Here is a 20014-nt window from a genome sequence, read left to right on the forward strand (position 1 = left end):
GTACCAGTGACACAGGGAGCGAGGTCCTGGAGGCCAAATTTACGTTGCTAGGTAAGAGATTGAAGGCCAGGACCTCCACAGTAGCATTCTCTGAAATGCTTCCAGTTCCATGCGCAGGGCCAGTTCGACAGGCAGAACTGCAGGGTCTCAGTGCATGGATGAGGCAACGTTGTAGGGAGAAGGGGGTTAGATGTATTAGGAACTGGGGAAACTTTTGGGAAAGGGGGAGCCTATACAGGAAGGATGGGCTCCACCTAAACCAAAATGGAAGGAGATTGCTGGCCCTTACAATTAAAATGGTCAGAGAGCAGTTTTTAAACTAAGGGGTGGGGGAAAGCCAACAGGTGCGGAGGAGCATGTACTTCGGACAGAGACATCCCTTAGGGGAGAATCTATTAATGGAAGATTCTCTACGTCCTAGTACGGAGGAGAGGATGGAAGATGATAAAATACAGGTAGGATCTGATGAGAAACAGTCAAATGAAAAAGAGTCCTATTCAATTACATCATGTAATGGCAGACAGCTAAAAAATGACAAGTGCTTATATACAAATGTTAGTAGTCTAAATAATAAGATGAGTGAGCTAGAATGTCTGGTATTAAATGAGGATATTGATATAACAGGCTTCACAGAAACTTGGTGGAATGAGGATAATCAATGGGACACAGTAATACCAGGGTACAAAATATACTGGAAGGATGGAAGAAATCGTGCTGGTTGGGGAGTGGCACTATATGTGAAAGATATCGTAGAATTAAATAAAATCTTAAATGAACCAAACTGTACCATAGCAACTCTATGAATAGTAATTCCATTCTCTAATCATAAGAATATAGCAGTAGGGATATATTACTGACTACCTGATCAGGATGGTGATAGTGACTGTGAAATGCGCAGGGAGTTTAGAGAGGTTATTCAAATAAAAAACTCAATAATAATGGGAGATTTCAACTATCCTCATATTGACAGGGTACATGTCACCTCAGGATGGGATGCAGAGATAAGGTTTCTTGACACCTTAAATGACTGCTTCTTGGAGCAGCTAGGCCCAGAACTCAAAAGAGGAGAAGCAATTTCTTGATTTAGTCCTAAGTGAAGCACAGGATCTGGTCCAAGGGGTGAATATAGATAGACCGCTTGGTAACAGTGACCATAATATAAATTAAATTTAACAAATTTAACAGCAGCCCAACACTGTAGCATTTAATTTCAGAAAGGAGGACTACACAAAAATGAGGAGGTTAGTTAAACAGAAATTAAAAGGTACGGTGCCAAAAGTGAAATCCCTGCAAGCTGCATGGAAAGTTTTTAAAGACACCATAATAGAGGCAGAACTTAAATGTACACCCCAAATTAAAAAAACATAGTAAGAGAACCAAACAAGTGCTACTGTGGCTAAACAACAAAGTAAAAGAAGCACTGAGAGGCAAAAATGCATCCTTTAAAAAGTGGAAGTTAAATCCTAGTGAGGAAAACAGAAAAGAGCATAAACTCTGGCAAATGAAGTGTAAAAATATAATTAGGAAGGCCAAAAAAGAATTTGAAGAACAGGTAGTCGAACACTCAAAAAGTAATAGCAAAAAATTTATTAAGTATATCAAAAGCAGGAAGCCTGCTAAACAACCAGAGATGCTAAAGGAACACTCAAGGACAATAAGGCCATTGCGGAGAAACAAAATGAATTATTTGCACTCATCTTCACGGCTGAGGATGTGAGGGAGATTTCCACACCTGAGCCATTCCTTTTAGGTGACAAATCTGAGGAACTGTCCCAGACTGAGGTGTCATTAGACGAGGTTTTGGAACAAAGTTGATAAACTAAACAGTAATAAGTCACCAGGACCAGATAGTATTCACCCAAGAGTTCTGAAGGAATTCAAATGTGAAATTGCAGATCTACTACTGTAATTTAAATCAGCTTCTGTACCAAATAATTGGAGGATAGCTACTGTGATGCCAATTTTTAAAAAGGGCTCCAGAGAAATTTTAGGCCAGCGAGCCTGACTTCAGTACCGGGCAAACTGGTTGAAACTATAGTAAAAAAACAAAATTGTCAGACACGTAGATGAACACAATTTGTTGGGGAAGAGTCAACATGGTTTTTGTAAAGGGAAATCATGCCTCACCAATCTACTAGAATTCTCTGAGGCGGTCAAGAAGCATGTGGATGAGGGGGATCCAGCAGTATATTGTACTTAGATTTTCAGAAAGCCTTCAACAAGGTCCCTCACCAAAGGCTCTTAAGCAAAGTAAGCTATCATGGGATAAGAGGGAAGATCCTCTCATGGATCAGTAACTGGTTAAAAGATAGGAAACAAAGGGTAGGAATAAATAGTCAGTTTTGTTCTGGGACCAATCCTATTCAACATATTCATAAATGATCTGGAAAAATGGGTAAACAGTGAGGTGGCAAAATGTGCAGATGATACAAAACTACTCAAGATAGTTAAGTCCCAGGCAGACTGTGAGGCACTACAAAAGGATCTCACAAAACTAGGTGACTGGGCAACAAAATGGCAGATGAAATTCAATGTTGATAAATGCAAAGTAAAGCACATTGGAAAACATAATCCCAACTATACATATAAAATGATGGGGTCTAAATTAGCTGTTACCACTGAAGAAAGAGATCTTGGAGTCATTGTGGATAGTACTCTGGAAACATCCACTCAATGTGCATTGGCAGTCAAAGAAGCAAACAGAATGTTGGGAATCATTAAGAAAGGGATAGATAAGAAAACAGAAAATATCTATATAAATCCATGGTATGCCCACATCTTGAATACTGCAAGCAGATGTGGTCGTCCTATCTCAAAAAATATATCCTGGAATTGGAAAAGGTTCAGAAAAGGGCAACAAAAATGATTAGGTGTATGGAACGGCTGCCATATGAGGAGAGATTAATAAAACTGGAACTTTTCATCTTGGAAAAGAGACGACTAAGGGGGGATATTACTGAGGTCTATAAAATCATGACTGGTGTGGAGAAAGTAAACAAGGAAGAGTTATTTACTCTCTTTCATAACACAAGAACTAGGGGTGACCAAATGAAATTAATAGGCGGCAGGTTTAAAACAAACAAAAGGAAGTATTTTTTCACACAACACGCAGTTGGTCTGTAGAACTCTTTGCCAGAGGGTATTGTGAAGGCCAAGACTATAACAGGGTTCAAAAAGGAACTAGATAAATTCCTGGAGGACAGGTCCATCAATGGCTATTAGCCAGGATGGGCAGGGATGATATCCCTAGCCTCTGTTTGCCAGAAGCTGGGAATGGGCAACAGGGGATGGATTACTTGATGATTACCAGTTCTGTTCATTCCCTTTGGGATACCTGGCATTGGCCGTTGTCAGAAAACAGGATACTGGGCTAAATGGACCATTGGTCTGATCCGGTATGGCCATTCTTATGGTGCAGCCAGGATTAATGGGAACATATTTTCCCCAGCAACAACCACCACATAGTATGGAAAAGTTGGGACCCATATCCTCTAGGAAAAGCCAGTCTTGGCATGACCTCCTGCATTATTAGAAGTCAAGACCAAAGACTCATCCCCAACAAACCCCTCCCACTTTTGGAAGTCTAGCACTGTGGCAATGCTAGTGCTATGGACTCCTTGTACACGCTGCACACAGGAGCTGCGACTGGTTCCAATCTGTGCACAAAGAGAAAGGAAAGTACCTTTTACCCTTCCCCCAACTGGCACACCAGCACAGACAAATTACACAGAATTATAGACGGTCTGTCAAACCTCTGTCAGGTAGCAGGTTCCAGCCCCATATGATTTACAACGGCTGAGTTACAAAGCTGGGGATGAAAAGCCAGGGACCCTGACAGATGTTTAATGATACCATGAGAGCCTTACTGTCATTCTTCTGAACTCATTCACATGCAAAACACGATTAAAAAGTTTGGCTCCAGCCACAGTTTGCTTATATGAGTAGAACTTGTAGCTATACTTTCTCCTGCATCTGCTTACTCATTGCTCAGGCACTCCAGCTTGCTACTAAATATGGACCCTAGTTTCTTTCCACCCTGAAACCAGGCAAAGCTTCCATGAAACCGGCATACACCTCACATCTTGACAGCAATTTCATAAATCCACGGTGGCAAGACGAGTCAGTCTATAAACCTGTAAATGAACATAGCCATGTCAGATGTAATGAGGTGAGAAACGCTGGGTAATTATGCCACACCAAAACTGTAATCATGCTGCATTCCTTTTCGGTGAAGGACAACTAAAAATGAGATACATCTCTTGAAATCCCTCAGGGGAGTAGCACTTGAGATGTGCGGGGTTTACAGGCCCCCAGCAATGGCCTTGTTTCCTGGGTGAAGGGATGAGAAATGTTCCTCAGTTTTGTTCCCACCATGCCACTTCCTGCCTGGCTTTCACGCCTACTGGTGAAGGATTCAATACTCACTTCTCTGTGCAGTAGCTAGTTTGGGGCCAGATACCGCTCACCTAGCCTCTGGTTTGCAATCAGGTCTGTGAGGTCAGACCCTTGTGTCTGCGCAGAGCTTCACTGACTCCAGTGGGGCTGCACACAGTCACAAGGGTCTGTCCACACATCTGCCAGGGTCCTTTTCCGCAGAGGAGTTAATGGAACTGCTCATGTAAGGGGAGCAGACTCAGCTCAAGAGTTCTCTTTACTGAAGAACATTGTGGGCTCGACTGCAGTGTCTACACCACAGCCCTGTGTAGAGGGGGAGCTACATGATTCCAGAACAAGTTGCAGGGAGGTCATTTCTCAAGCGACCATGCTCGAATGTAGGACTTCTTTGTGTGCCCAAGTGGATCACAAGCCTGGAGCATATAGCTCCTCTGCTGGGCTAACCAGAAGGGCTGATGTAGAGGTGAGGCTAAACCAGAATCCTGCCTCCTCCCTGCTCCCTCTGGTGTCTTGCTCCTCAGAGGGAGGAACAGGGCTGAACCTTCCCCCGGCAGCAGAAGGTGGTGAGGTTTTTGTGTGGCTCCCTCACCTGGCACAGTTCCACGCTGGCCCTGTGGGTAGCATGAAGCATGCCTTTCAAAGTTTGCATGGGCCACTGTGTAGGGGAGGAGAACATGGGATAGAAAGCAAAAGGCACAGATTGTCGTGTCCTTTCCTTCCACCTAAAACGTAAGGAATTTGCTCCTTCATTACCACCTCACAGTGCACGTTGTTTAAACCAAATCCTTCCAGGCCCGAGAGAACAAATGAGACATTTATTCTAGCTTCTGTAAACAAGCCAAAACAAATGTAGCGCAAAGAAGCTAGAAGGGCCACGTTTTTATTATTTAATTATACAGGAACGAAAGATTTAGTTTAATTTTTTTTAAAAGTTGTAATAATGACCATGCTTCCTGCTACTGCTGACCCCTTTCAACGTTTCGCCTGAAGGATTTGCCTATATGATTTTAAGTCAGCTACCTCAAATCTTTTTAAAGGGTCTCCCTCTACAAGGGATGGGGGGGAGGGTTCCTCTACAATGAGAGCAAGATGGAAGGGGGTGAAATATTTCACAGAAGAGCTCCTCAAGCACAGTGTATGGCTGAATACGAGTCCCTGCTCCGTTAAACAAAATTAAAACCCTCAGAGCAAATTCTGCTCTTAGTTAGACTGGTACAAACCCTAATGGAGTCAGTGTGGCTGCATTAGCATAACTGAGAGCACAGAACGGCGTCGTAGATGGACTGACAAAACCAATAAACTACCTTCCACTTAGAAAATCCTCTTTGTGATTATCTTGTGATTATTCAAATGCACTAAACTTAACACAAAGCCAATAATTTTTAATATATGATGGCACCATGTTACTGAACTGTTTACGAGTTCAATTTCCTAACATGATTTGAGGAAAGTGTTTTTCCCAAGCGGTGAATGCCCATAGCTGAACAAACCAGCCCAGATTTGCTCCTGCACTGAGATTGGGCCCATTATGACTTCCTGATTCTTTACCCCAATTTGTGCCAGCCCCACTCAGGAAACCGTGAGTGTGAAGTTCAGCAGTGCTGAGCGCCTGCTGTGGACTGCAGGTGCTAAGGATGTCTGACAATCAAGCCCAAGATGTCTGAAACTGGGCATTCAGAAAGTAAAGCACCCCCAAATCATCAGCCATTATTGAAAAATTTGGTCCAATAATTTAATATTTTCACAACATTTGCTCGTGCCCAATAGAATCTTGATATTTTGATGTGAATGAAGATTTAGACAGAGTGAATATTATTATCCAGCCACTTTATTTCATAGGTGCCTCTCACTACGGTATCTAAAACCCAGATAATAGTACAACTACACGCTCACTCCACACTTCACAAACTGCAACTAATTAATCTTAATAACACCTTTGTGAGGAGGAGAGGGAGGTAAGTGCTAACAACCCAGTTTTACAGATGGGAAAGCTGAGGCATAGAGAAGTGAAGTGACTTGCCCAAGGCCACACAGCCCAGCCAGAATCAGAAGTCAGGTCTCCTGACCGCAAGTCAGGCAGTCTGAGACCATGATAATGGGAGTGGCATAAGAATCTAAACAGAACAGGAAAAAGTCCCATCCTCATTCCACTATGCCATGCTGCTCATTATGGTCCCTGCAGAAATTATGTTCATCTGTCCACATTCATGTCACCAAATCCTAGCAGCAGGGGCGGGGGAGGGGGCTCTTTAAATCCCAGTAGAACACTGAACTCATGAATAATGCAGTTACCACACTGTCCCAAATAGAAAATCAATCATTTTGTGATAAATACAGTGAATTCTAACAGTCACAAGGCACTAAGAGCTGTGATTTCCTTAGTCAGAGGTGCTTTGTTATTCTCTCATTCACACGGGTGCAGCATCATTAAGGTCTCCTTGACTTCAGCAGTTTTGTACTAGTGTGACCGAGAGCAGAATGGGTTCAAGAGATTTTATTTTGTGGAGCTAGGATTCCCTATTGCACCATCTTCTGTAAGGAAGAACTCTCCAAGTGAGTAGGTGTTAGCTAGTCTTTGGGCCTCTGTAATGAGCAATAAACACCCTATTGATTCACTCAATTAGCTTATGTCATTAGAATGTTTGTAGGGAAAAATTCAAAACACTTGCTATATGACACGGGCAAGAGACTAGTATATTACCTAATACTCTGTAGCAGCAAATACATACTGAGGGCCTGATGCTGCAGATCTCACTACCATTCAATGAGAGTTTTGCCTCAGTAAGAGCTGAAAGATCAGGCCCTTAATATATGAAATTACTTAAAGCCATTGACTGTAAAATGTAAATAAATGTAGCAATAGACATTTGTTTTTCAGGGATGCACCTTTACATAGGCACAGTGGATCTCAGAATAACTCTGAATCAAGTAGAAAAATGCCACCCCCAAAAAATCAGTATAAAAGTAAACAAAATATACGTAAATCTGTATCAGAAAAAGGCCTAATGTACTTACCTGTAGCAGTGTCAAAACCAGTTCCTACTCCCACTAAAGTCAATGGCTTAAACTCTGACTTCCATGGAAGCAAGACTGCTGCCAAAAATGTGGGATGGTAGAAAAGGCAGGGAGATGTCTGTCACCTCTATTAGAATATCCCTCTCTGCAGAAATGGATATTTAGAGGGCCAGGGTTCTGTCCCTGGACAGGGAGTGGGACCATTAGAAGTGTCTGATGACTCCATGACCTCCTTTCTTTCCCCATCCCAAGCCACTCAACTGTGAAGGCAACAATTTTAAAATAAAATGAATCAAACTCTTCAAACACAATGAACAGCTCTCCAGCTCAACTGCTCCTGGTTTTCAGAAACCTCATCTTCAAATCCCCCTGCCCTGACACCTTGGGAGCCGATTCAGGGCCCAGCTCTAGGTACAAGCAAAGCAAGAAAGAAGCAAGCACTTGGGGTCTTGCTGACTTCAAAGCTCTACAACCAGGCACAGAGCCTATTTTCTCCTTCAGCAGCATGACCAGACTGAGAGAGAACAGCTGGTCACTCACCAGAACCTCTTCTGCTAGGGCAGCGGTGGGCAAACTACGGTCTGAGGGCCGGATCCAGCCCATCGGCCATTTTAATCCAGTCCTCAAGCTCCCACTGGGGAGCAGGGTCTGGGGTTTGCCCCACTCCAGTGTTCAAGTTGGGGAGCAGGGTTGTGGGCCGCTCCCCGAAGCAACGGCATGTCCCCCTTCTGGCTCCTACATGTAGGTGGGCAGCCAGGGGGCTCTGCTCCGCACACTGCCCCTGCAACTCCCATTGGCTGGGAACCGCAGCCAATGGGAGCTACAGGGGCAGTGCCTGCAGATGGGGCGGCGCACAGCAGAGCCACCTGGCTGTGCCTCTGCATAGGAGCCGAAGGGGGGAGATGCCACTGCTTCCAGGAGCTGCTTGAGGTAAGCACTGCCTGGAGCCTGCACCCCTGAGCCCCTCCTGCAGCCCAATCCCTTACCCCAACCCTGATCCTGCTCCCACCCTCCAAACCCCTTGATCCCAGCCCGGAGCCCCCTCCTGCCCTCCAAACCCCTCAGTCTCAGCCTAAAGCACCCTTCTACACCCCAAACCCCTCATCCCTATCCCAGAGTCTATACCCCCCGAGTCCTCACTCCCTCCCACACCCCAATATCGTGAGCATTCATGGCCTGCCATACAATTTCTATACCCAGATGTGGCACTTGGGCCAAAAAGTTTGCGCCCCCCCCCCCGTGCTAGGGGAACTAGAAAGGGGACAACTCATGACTCAGTACACCCTTCTCAGGAAGCTTGGGTCTAGCAAATGAAAAGCTGGCTCTTGGTGTCTCTCTGGAGCAGAGAACTCTCGGCAGCGGGGAATATGATGGAAGCAGAGCTGCGTCTCCAGCAGGAAGGAGCAAAGATCTTCAGGGTGGCAGAAGCCACAACATCTGAATCCCAGCTTACAAGACTCCGAAGCTTGAGGGGCATTTGAGTCTGGACTTTTGATTTGGCCCATTATAAATACAGGGGCTATTTGCAAACGTCTGGTCCAAGCCCAGGCTGAGAGAGGTGGAACACAGCAGGCTGGAGGGTGTTTAGATTCGGGGTCTTGCTTTGGGAGCAGCCCAGGTGACAAAGGAGACGTTTTGGGGCCCCCATCCCTGACTGCTGGAGCGTGTGAAATGCAGGCCCCTCTCTTCCTGAGGCGCTGAGCCAAGCGCCCCTTCTCCGTGGGACCCTTATCCTAGGCAGGAGGCCTGTGAATCGCCGCCCCCCGGAGCCTGGCGTTGGCTCTCAGCTGCTCGCCTCCGCTTCCCCGTTGGCGGCGCTGCCCCGGCCCCCTCCTCTCCGCCTCAAAGGAGCTGCAAGTGGAACACGCTGCAACAGCCTCGCCGAGCCGCCACCCGGCCCCTGCCCCTGCCCCGGGCTGCCCACGGCCGGGGCAGGGCTTTATATGCCGCCTGCCTGGCGAGGCGGCGCAGCCTTCGCTGCTGCCACCTCCCCTGCCGCTGCCACTGCGGCGGCACCAGCCTGTCTGGGTGCACGCGAGCCGGCGGGCTCCGGGTCCAGCGCCGAGCCCCCGCCCAGCCCTGCGCGGAGCAGCGCCTCTGAGCCCCGTCCCGCTCCCTCCCCCCTTCCCGCTGATCCAGCCCCGCACCGGCCGCCTGCGCCTTCACAACTGCACCGATTCAACAAGATGGCGGGATCAGTGGCGAAGAGGGACGCGCTGGTAAGTGCCCCGTTTCCTGCCTGCTGCCGGGGTGGGGGACGACACGGCCCTGCTCCTGGGGCCATGCAGAGCCCCCACCCCCGGGACTGAGCCGCTGGGCGTCTAGCGCCGCTCCGGGCAGCGGCCGCCGCGTACCTGTTAGCAGCACCGGCGGCTGCAGCAGCAGCAACAACTCCCCTGCGGTGAACCGGCCCGGCTGACTGCGGTTTATGGGTGTGTTACGGTCAGGGAGGATGCGGCGGCTGAATGGGGGGAGGCAACCCACCCCCTTGTGTGGATCTCCCCCTCCCCCGCCAGGTGGAAGATAGTGGTGTGTCTGTGCAGCTGGACATTGGTAGGGGCGGGGAGAGGGGTTGGGGGAAAGACTGTGTGTGTGTAGCTAAATATTGCCTGGGCTGGACGTCTGGCTTTTGAACTGGAGCCTGAATACTCCCTGGGAAGTTAACAGAAGCACCCTCGGAGAGCAGGAAACACCCTTTGTTTGGCAAAGGAGTTCGGAATATGGACCATATCGAGGAGGTGACTTGAAATTAAATTGGCAGGCGGCAGAGAGACCTCCCCCAGCTGTTGTTTGCCGCAGACCGTCCCAATCAGAGGCAGGCTCGGTGATAAACGCACAGAAGGAGCAGTGGTTTCTCTGTCTCAGTGTGTGTTTGTTTTGTCTTTAGAAAATAGAGGACGGGCATTTAAACAACTCCTTGGGATCGCCAGTGCAAGCAGATGTGTATTTTCCACGGCTGGTAAATGATTTTGACTTGCTACCCCTCCCATTCCTATAATTGTGCTTGTGGTCTGGATTTGGCGTAGTCTGTCTCCAGCCTGAGGGTTCCTCCCTCTGATTCCCTGCTGTTCTTTTCCAGATCGTCCCATTTTGTGGACACATCAAAGGAGGAATGAGGCCAGGAAAGAAGATCTTAGTTATGGGCATGGTGGATCTCAATCCCGAGAGGTAATAACGCAGAGGCAGAGCTTGCTTCTGGTTGGCAGGGCTGCTCCAGTCCTGTCTGCATTTTCCCAACGAAGAGCTCAAGAAAGTACTACCTTCCCATGACAAGAATTTGCCCCCAAACATCCATCATTTCCTGCAGACAGCTATTTTTAATCAGAGATTCTAGAGTGCTGATTTTTCCTTTGACCCATAGAGGGGGCATTTCTTAAAGGATCATTGTTTCCCAACATTTTAAAGGAGGCCACAGTTTAATATAAGAGCAGAGTATGTTGTGTCACGGTCCCTTTCTCAACTTTGGGGACTAACTATTTCCCATTACCAGTTCAGATTTGCTTGTTGAATGAGCTTAGAAATTAGGCGTGCTGCATTTTGGATTTGTTTGCTTCTTTCTTGCAAAGTGAGAGCAGTTTTATTCCTATTTCAGCTTTGACATCAGTCTGACATGTGGGGAATCAGAAGATCCTCCTGCAGATGTAGCCATTGAACTGAAAGCTGTATTTACAGACAAACAGTTCCTCAGAAACTCTTGTATATCTGGCGAATGGGGCGAAGAACAATCATCAATTCCTTACTTTCCATTTATTCCAGACCAGCCATTTAGGGTGAGTACCACCAGCAGAAGAATATACTTCATCTTTGACAAGGTGTTACTTGATGCGTGTGCATGTTCAGAAATCACATTAAGGTACAAGAATTTCCTCTGTTGCGGTAACAACTGACAGACCTAAAGGCATTAAGGTACTGCTCAGCAGTTGTATGTATTCATGCATATGCTTATTGTAGACATGCAGACTCACCCCTGTGGCGCCTCCTGCTGGTTGTCCTTGGGAATTAGCTCTTTTTCCTGCCAGGCGCACCCTCTGCGGGCCGGTGATCTGCCTATCCTCTTGGCCCCGTGTCTCTCCCTGGACCCCAGTGCCCTTTTAACTGGAGTGCTGCCCCCAGGCAGTACCCCACCAATCTGGGTCTCCCCTCCCTGGGGAACCCTCAACCCACTATCCTCACTTTGCCTCAATTTTGGCTACTGCCTAGTCTCCATCTAGCCCCCGTTCACTGGGGCAGATTGCACTATCAGCCACTTATCATAGGCAAAGGGGTTTGGACCTGTTGCCTTTGCCTACCCCTTGGGCTGCCCTCTGCAACCCCAGTACCTGGTGCCTTCTACTAAGCCACAGCCTGGGGCTTTCCAGGCTGGAGCTCCCCAGCTGCTCTGCCTTTTCCCCAGCCCTGTTCCACTCAAGTACCCTGTCTCTAGTTCCTTGCAGCCAGGCCCTTCTCTCTCTACAGGCAGAGAGAGACTGTTTGGGTTCCTGGCTCCCAGCCTCTTTATACAGGCCAGCTGTGGCCTGCTTGGGGTGTGGCCCAGCTGCGGCTGCTTCCCCAATCAGCCCAGCTTTTAGAGCTGCAGCCCTCTCCAGGGCTGCTTTTAAACCCCTCAGGGCAGAAGCAGGTAACCAACCTGCTACACTCATACTTGCACCCAGAAACCCAATAGGTACACTCATACTTGCAGCTATAGAATATTTTCCCATACAGGTTATAAAATCATAGTGGACATAGTGTTTGTAATTTTTATAGTTAAAGAGGGCTTTATTCAGCCTTGGTGTAACTGTTTGTCCCCAATGGAGTTACTCCAGGGTTGATTTTGGCCCATTGTGTTAAAAGATTATATATATATATATATATATATATATATATATATATATATATATATATATACACTGCTACCTCGATATAACGCCATCTGATATAACACAAATTTGTATATAACGCAGTAAAGCTGTGCTCTTGTGAGGGTGGAGCTGCGTACTGCAGTGAGTCAAAGCAAGTTTAATATAACACGGTTTCACCTATAACGCGGTATGATTTTTTGGCTCCCAAGGACAGCGTTATATCGAGGTGGAGGGGTGTGTGTGTGTGTGTGTGTGTGTGTGTGTGTGTGTGTCATTAGTAATTCTGTACCCTGAAGTTAAATCTTATACAATGTAAAGATGTAGCAGTTTGAAAGTGATATCTAAGGAACGATCTTGCACTGTCAGGGAGATGGACTGGATTGACCTAATATCCTTTCCCATCTCTAATTTTTATGATTATATGAAGACATCTTCACTAATCACGGCCAACAAAGGGTGCCTCTGCACAGGGCCTTGCTCTCAGCAACCTCAAAGTGCACAGAGAAGAAAGGCAGGCAGGCGGCCTTCTCCGTGCAGCTAACCCAGAAAAAGCCTCACCCCTCTCCCTAGTAATAAAGCCTCTTTGACCGCCATAAAAAATCCTCCTAAACCATCCTGCCCTAAGATAATCATCCTCCAATCCGAAAAGCTAACAGTCTTCCACACAGGGTAGGCTATGGAAGCATGCTTCAGGCACTGCCTGTCTGATTTTGCACAAGGCCCCAGAAAGCCTGAGGGTGCTTTGTTTGCTCCTATTAACCTTTAAAAATCACAGTTAGACCATATCTCGAGGATCTCCAGGGATCTGTTATGGTCAGGATCATATGGACCCACTCTGCCCCCAGCAATCTCACATCCCTGCTTCCTGGTAATATGGCTCTGATGGAGCTTAGTTACCGGTGACTCCCTCTGACTGCAGCTAGATTAGGGATTCCCTTAAATGTGAGTAGTCACCATGGACAATGCTGTGCAGAACAGATGATACAGCACTAGGCTACAGCACTTTTTCAAGGTGTCTCCATAGGGCAGTAGGGGGAAATGATGTGCATCCTTCCCTGACTCCAGGCACACCCGGTGTGGTACCATCCTCTACCTGCTCCAGCTTAACCTGTCCCTAATTTCTTCCTCTGTCATGAATTTCAACACCCAGAGAGTCCTTCGAAGGGAGGGGCAGTGCTGTGGAAGCAACTACCCTTCTTATTCTGCACGGGAGGGAGTAGAAATCCACACCTGACCTTGGAGGCATGATCTATCCCTCTGTAATTACATGTTACTTAGCATATGGGGCCTGTTTTTTGCCATTATTCCGAACTGGGAACTCTCATTGAACTCCAGTGGAACTTTTGTGTGCAGAACAATAGGACTGGGATCCAATATGCTTCTGACTGTACTTCTGTACATCCAGAGTAACCTCAAGGATCTCTGTGAAGTAACTCCAGATCTCTGAGAGTAATGGAAGGCAGAATTTGGCCACGATGCCCTCACTGGTATATGGTACTTCAGTAATATAATGACCAACAGTTATCATGTAAAGAATAATTGAGTGACATTTTGTGCCCTGGGAAATGAAGCACTCCAGTTACCCTGTGAACCTGGTTCATCCTTTTTATTTTTTACAGGTTGAAATACTTTGTGAGCACCCACGTTTTAGAGTATTTGTGGATGGACATCAGCTTTTTGATTTTTACCATCGTATTGAAACGCTGTCAGCAATTGACACAATAAAGATAAATGGAGATCTTCGTCTTACTAAACTTGGCTGACCTAGTGAAAACTGTGGATTCCAAACTGGCTCAGGTGCCATCTTCTGTCTGGAAGATCAGTGACAGCTGCGTTTGGACACAACTATCATAGGCAAGCATCACTGTTTCTTTCCTGTGTGCAGTAAAGAATATGTTGATGAATTGAACGGATATTTATCCTACTGAAGAAAGCTGTTGATTTATAGACACTGAGCCATTTTTCTTCAGACTGACTAGCCCCTCCATGCAGTATAATCAAATTAGAATGGATTCAGAAAGATTTACAGACTTGTCATAAGTTGAAGCAGCTATTAACCTTCTCAGAGAGAGGCAATTTCTGAAACAAGTGCTAAAGCCAGCGATTGATCCACGATTTAAAAAACATTTTTTTTTCAAATAGTTTCTGCACTGAAGTGGATTAGTGTAGCACAGCACAGGGCCAAATGCTGACATCCTTATCCAGGGCCTGATCCTGTGTCCATTTAAATGAATGGCAAAACTCCCATTGACTTCTGTGGGTCATGACTCATGATCAAACTTTGAGTTCTTCAGTTGAGCACAATTCTCATTGATTTCTATGAGTTTTGCCGAAGAAAGGGGCAGATCCTCAGCTGATGTTAATCAGTATAGTTCCATTAACTTCAGTGGAATTAGGCTGATTTCTGCCAGCGGAAGAGGTGACTGTGCAAAAATTGAGTAAGGGCTTCAGGATTTGGCTTGTATATTTTAGTCAGGGTATTTTGTATAGAATGTAGATTGTTACAAGTTTTTGCACAATGGAACGTTAATACAGACTTTGACGCTTACTCGTAGTTTATTTATTTATACTCATCTCTGTATGTATTCTTAGTAAAAATGAATGATTTTACTGACAGTTAAGAACAGCAAAGTATACATATTTTGAATGTACAAATGTCTTAGATTCTTTGGGTAAACTTGACATATCATTATTGAAGCACTACAGGTGTTTTGCTGAACGATCGGTTACATTCTAATTGTGCCCTCTAGACCCAGAAAGGTAGGGGGTCTGCTTGTGTATTCACAATAGACTGTTTTTCAGGACTTTATAACTTTACTGTAAATGTTAAGTCTGAGCTACAGCGATTTAAAAAAAAATCTTATATAGAAGGTTTGTAGGTTTAATTGTGCTTTTTGAAACTTAGTCTGCAGAATTTAATTCTGTTCTCATCCATTCATAATGGGCGCTAGCCTTTTGGGGGTAAGTGGGAAATTCTCTGCTCGCATCGAAGGGCAGAATTTGGTCTTTGGTATTAAAATTGAAAATAGTGTGTGTACAGCCAAGTTATTAGCACTTGAAAATCAGCTACTGCACATGAATAACTTTTTTCCAAAGCTTTTAAAATAATAAATATAGCTCTCTAAACACTGTAGCTGCTCTACAGTACGAATGAACACGGTAACTTTTCATAGTTTCTTTAGGACTTCATACACTTTTCCTTGGATGTACACAATGGACTACAACAAGTCTTTTTGAGATGTTCTAGTCAGTGACATAAACATTTATTTAGATAATTTATAAAAATGTATTATAGGGACTTTTTAAGACATGTATTTTAAAGCCTTTTTTTGTAGTACAACATTAAAAAAAAAAAAAAAAAAAAGGAAGAATAATCTCTGAACGATGTTAAATTTATGATAAAGATCTGGTTTAAGCCAACCAAAACTGAAACAGCCAGAGTTAAAGCTAGAACACCAATTGTCAGTCAGTTCATTTTGTCCTCACTTTGAGCTAATCTGGCCCTGAATCAGGAAGCCTTAGACAGTGAGCTAAAATTCCAACTATGGCCCTGATCCAGAGTTTACTAAAATCAGCGGGAGTCCTTCTGTTGACTCCAATGGCCTCTGGATGAGGTGCCGTATAAGCTCAAAACATAGAGGCCTGATTTGTATCTCACTTACACTAATATAAATGAAAAGTAGCTCTATTAAAGTCTGTGGAGTTTTGCTGATGCAAATGAGATCAGGATTGGGCCCCTAGCCAAACAGTGCAAATTAAAGATGGAGTTTTAGTCTTATCTTTGAATTTCTGTGATTTTTGCCCTCCCCGCACCACCCCCCTTTTAAATCGGAGCCTAAATGTTATTTTCAGGTGACTTTTTCTGGTGTGTGACTTTATATGTAAATTGGACTCTGTTTGTACTGCAGGTTGATTCTTGATATGAAATGTTCCTGTCTTGCTTTGTTTTTATCCATTTTACATGATACATAAGTAATGAAATGACTGTGTCATTTTCAAATGTGTTAAGAATGTTGGCCGTGTTTCAATACAAAAATATATTCTTAAAAATAAAATCCTAGGAAAAGATGCTTTTACATGAAACCTCTGGATTATTCCCCAGCTTTGAAACTGTTTACAGTAGCAAGGCAGATGCAGGTAGAAGATACATTAGTAGCCAACTGGTCCAGCATTTTCTCAATCTTGAACATTTAGGGGCAGGCTTTTGGGTGTGGTGCTACTTCTTTGTACCCTATTACCAGCAGAATCCAGTCATAATGCTCGTGGAACTGGCCCAAGGGGGCTATCGCCGAAGAAAGAACAATCCTCTGCTAGCACAGAGCCAGTGTAGGTGCTCTTATGCCACTTCCTGTCCCCGCTGTTTGTGTAGCTGGGGCCAAGAGGTTTGGCTGGGCTGTCACTGTGCTAAGCTGATCTCTGAGTGCGTTTTCTGCCCCTCGGGACTGCTTGCAGCTGGTATAAGTTATAGCAGCCCCCAGACTGCTGTAACCCAGCATTAGCCCTGTACAGACCGGCAGCAGGACCAGAGAGTGCAAAGGTGAACTTTAAGCACATGCCCCTGCCAGGTTCTCTGTGTGGATCAACAGACCCCAGGAGGTGGCCCATCCAATTCTCCCGCCCTTATATGGCTCTTAGTGCTATGCCAGTCCCTTATAAGCTACTGTTGTATGGCTCTCAACTGCATTCAGGTCTCTCTTTACAACATATAATACTTTTCTGTCCCAGGAAAAGGCGTATAGGGCCTGATTCCAGTCTTGCCTAGTATAATTCCATTGACTTCAATGGCTAGCCTCCTGATTTACACTGGTATGAGTTTAGAAGCAGGCCCGGAGAGAGGGAAGATCATAAACACATTTATTGTATGTTTGGACTTAGCTTAACATAAAGATATGCAGCCTTTGATGTTGAGGAAACCTGCAGGAAGTCCCAGTTACAGCTTCCATGCCTATTAGTCTCTTCAGTAGATTCTTGGAAACCTTTTCATGTTTTGCCATTGAGCAGTTCCAGGCTATAAAGAATCAAGATGGCGTGGAAGTAAGGGCCAGATTCTGATTTCCTGGACTCTGGATTTATACCAGCTAACTCCGCTGAGGAACTACTCTTAACTAATTGATGTGTGATATAAGTCAGAGAAGAATTAGGCCCTACATGTTTCTATTCAGTAAGCTTTAGAACCAAATCCATCACCAGGCCCTTATGTGATTTGATGGGAAAATGCAGAGTCTGGATTCAAGTTTCCCTGGAATTTGGGGAGTATTCAGCTCTGGGGGTTTCGTTTACATCCATCTTTAGTATTAGTCCATTGATGTGCTGGATGATCTAGCATGCAGCCTCTGTGGGTCTGACTCTCAGAAAGACTCAGGACCTCCCAATGGGAGGTTTTCCAAAGAGTTCCATTGCTAGCAGCTTGTATTGTTCTCAATAGGAGCTCCTGGTTGCTGAGCTGACCCACTTGGGGTGAGCAGGTTAATAATCTACTAGAGAAACATTTTGCTGTAATGTATCTTGTAAATTTCTGCTTAGTGCCATCAGTTATGATGAGAGTAACTTCATGTTGAATGAATAAAGTCCCAGGTGATTAAATACCAATAGGAGTAGATGCTATCCTTTTAACTAGTATAGCTTTAAAATCCACACTGTTACATTTGGAATTGGCAGTGATAAAACACAACCTGATTTCATTACTGTTTTTTAAATCCGAGAATGATGCCTACTCAGAAACAGCCTGGAAATACTTCAGCATTATGTAGAGATAGTTTTTCTCTGAAAATATTTCACGGAAATGTTTTTTCTTGACTAAACTGCTTAAAATGTTGCAGTATGTCTTCTTACATTTCTATGTCGCAGTTAGAGATATTTGCACTAAACTAGAAGAACATTTTGTACTAAATATTCTCACGTTGTGTAAGTGAACCTCCAAATTATGTGTGAGATGTTGAATTTCCTCTTGTTTCCATGACTAGTTTGTACAAGAATATGCAGAGTCACTAAACCAGTGTAAAGTCCGCTTCAAGCAAACGACTTGCTTGAGGGCTGTTTTGAATGTACTGCGTGTGACATGAGCGAGAGCCTGATTCTCCATTCTGCTAGGCCAGTTTGAGGCCGTTGTAACGTCACTGAGATCAGTGAAGCTGGTGCAACCGAATGGAGAGGCAGGCCCAGAGGTTTTGGTGATTACCCTTAATGTGTAGGAGCGGGGTTAGATTTCATCTTCCATTATTTAAAATTGTGCGCAAGGAGGAAATGAGAAACATGGAGCCATCACATTGGCTTTCTAGTGGCACAGTGGTAGCACGCTGTGCTGAAATGCTAATGGAGTGTGAGCTCAAAGGCAGAGTTCAAGTTCTGTCCCACAGCCCACCAAAGCATAAGAGAGTGAGTGAAGCTGAGTTTTCTGATAAGGTATGTTTGCCACATGCTGTAAGTCATCCACCCCCATGCGCAAATGTCCCTGAGGCTAGTTTTGGAATTTGTTAAGTTGGGAAGACATGACCATACTTAAATTCCTAGCTTCCTTGTTTGAAACGGGGACTGAGGGTAAATAAAATAACTTAGGGAAAAAAAGCATGGTAGTCATTCTATTGCAGTAGCCTGTAATGCTGACAATCATATGGTACATCTGACATGGGCCTGTAGCTGCTCCCTGCATGGGCCTCCCATTGAAATCCATGGACACACCATGTGCCAAATGGTTCCAGGAGCAGACCCATAGTGCACCGTACCTTGAGCACTTAGGTCAGTGACGCTGACTTTTCTATATAGAGAACTGCAGCACCATGGGGCCTGAGTCTGCTCTCACCTAGGTGGAAATCAAGAGGAACTTTCTGAAATCAATGGTATTTCACCAGAGTAAGTGACATCAGAATCAGGCTGATGGTGACTACAGGCCAAATTCTGACCTTGGATACCTGTGCTCAGCTCCTTAAAATATATGAACTAGATCCTCAGCTGGTACATGTAGGCATGACTTCAATAGAGCTTCACCAATTACACCAGCTGAGGATTGGGCCCTATAGGTCAATTTGCATACACATGTCCCAAGGCAGAATCTAGGTATCTCCTCCCCTGCCACTTTTTGAAGAGTGCAAACAAATATTTCAAACTCTAATTTCTTAAGCTAAACCAAACTCTACTAATGGATTCCCTGCTTTTTGCAGAAAAAGTAAAGATTACTTCTTGGTGAGAGGTGCACATTTTTCTGTTTGTGTTAAACTGTTTTCAGGGATGTGTTTGAAAATTGAGCTGTGTAGCTTGTGTGATGTGTTAAAGGAAAAGGTCCAGATTCTGATCTCAGCTACACAATTAATTAGAAAAGTTGTATCTGCATTCATAACTAGGGCCAACCCAAATGAGGAAAAAATTAGCTGTAGACACTTTGTCTTGTTTTGATACACCCTTTCAGCTCCTCCTAGCAACCAGTGATTTATATGAAAAATACAATTTGTGTAACTAGGGATTGCCTGCTGTATGATAATCAGAACTGTGTGCAACATCAAAATAAAGACGCCCACGTTACTATACATCTTCCCTAGTTTCTATTGCTAGACCTATTGGATCTGTCTGTTAGCACAGAGCTGTGTCATCCTCCTTTTGAAGTCAATGACAAAATTCTCTTTCACTTCAGTGGGAGTAGGTCCATAGGAATGAGAATATTTCTATCTTCTACACCACAGTCCTGTTATTCTGACCTGTTTGAACATCAGTTTATAAGTATATTTTATTCTTCTAAATTTACTTTGAAATATGAGTAGGGGAATATTCTT

General features: G+C 44.8%; 2 protein-coding genes across 2 annotated transcripts in view; one reads left to right on the forward strand and one right to left on the reverse strand.

Moving 5' to 3' along the window:
* LOC127050347 (uncharacterized) overlaps window positions 1-9824 on the reverse strand; it is a 57172-nt gene extending 47348 nt beyond the window's left edge. The window contains exon 1 of the mRNA XM_050952225.1: window positions 9765-9824. The gene's annotated coding sequence lies outside the window, so the exon portion shown is untranslated. The remainder of the gene's footprint in view (window positions 1-9764) is intronic.
* On the forward strand, window positions 9269-14943 carry LGALSL (galectin like). The gene is made up of 5 exons (XM_050952231.1): window positions 9269-9629; window positions 10298-10369; window positions 10490-10578; window positions 11003-11180; window positions 13871-14943. Exons 1-5 carry the CDS (start codon window positions 9354-9356, stop codon window positions 14012-14014), a joined length of 759 nt encoding a protein of 252 aa, XP_050808188.1. The 5' UTR covers window positions 9269-9353; the 3' UTR covers window positions 14015-14943.
* The last annotated feature ends 5071 nt before the right edge of the window (window positions 14944-20014 follow it).

The sequence above is a fragment of the Gopherus flavomarginatus genome, chromosome 4 (genome assembly GCF_025201925.1).
Source record: "Gopherus flavomarginatus isolate rGopFla2 chromosome 4, rGopFla2.mat.asm, whole genome shotgun sequence".
Classification (NCBI taxonomy): Eukaryota; Metazoa; Chordata; order Testudines; family Testudinidae; genus Gopherus; species Gopherus flavomarginatus.

Coding starts and splice junctions, on each gene's coding strand:
- LGALSL (XM_050952231.1), top strand. CDS start 9,354: ATGCCGCCTGCCTGGCGAGGCGGCGCAGCCTTCGCTGCTGCCACCTCC. Junction 10,579..11,002: donor GTGGATCTCAATCCCGAGAG/GTAATAACGCAG, acceptor TTCCTATTTCAG/CTTTGACATCAGTCTGACAT. Junction 11,181..13,870: donor TTCCAGACCAGCCATTTAGG/GTGAGTACCACC, acceptor TATTTTTTACAG/GTTGAAATACTTTGTGAGCA.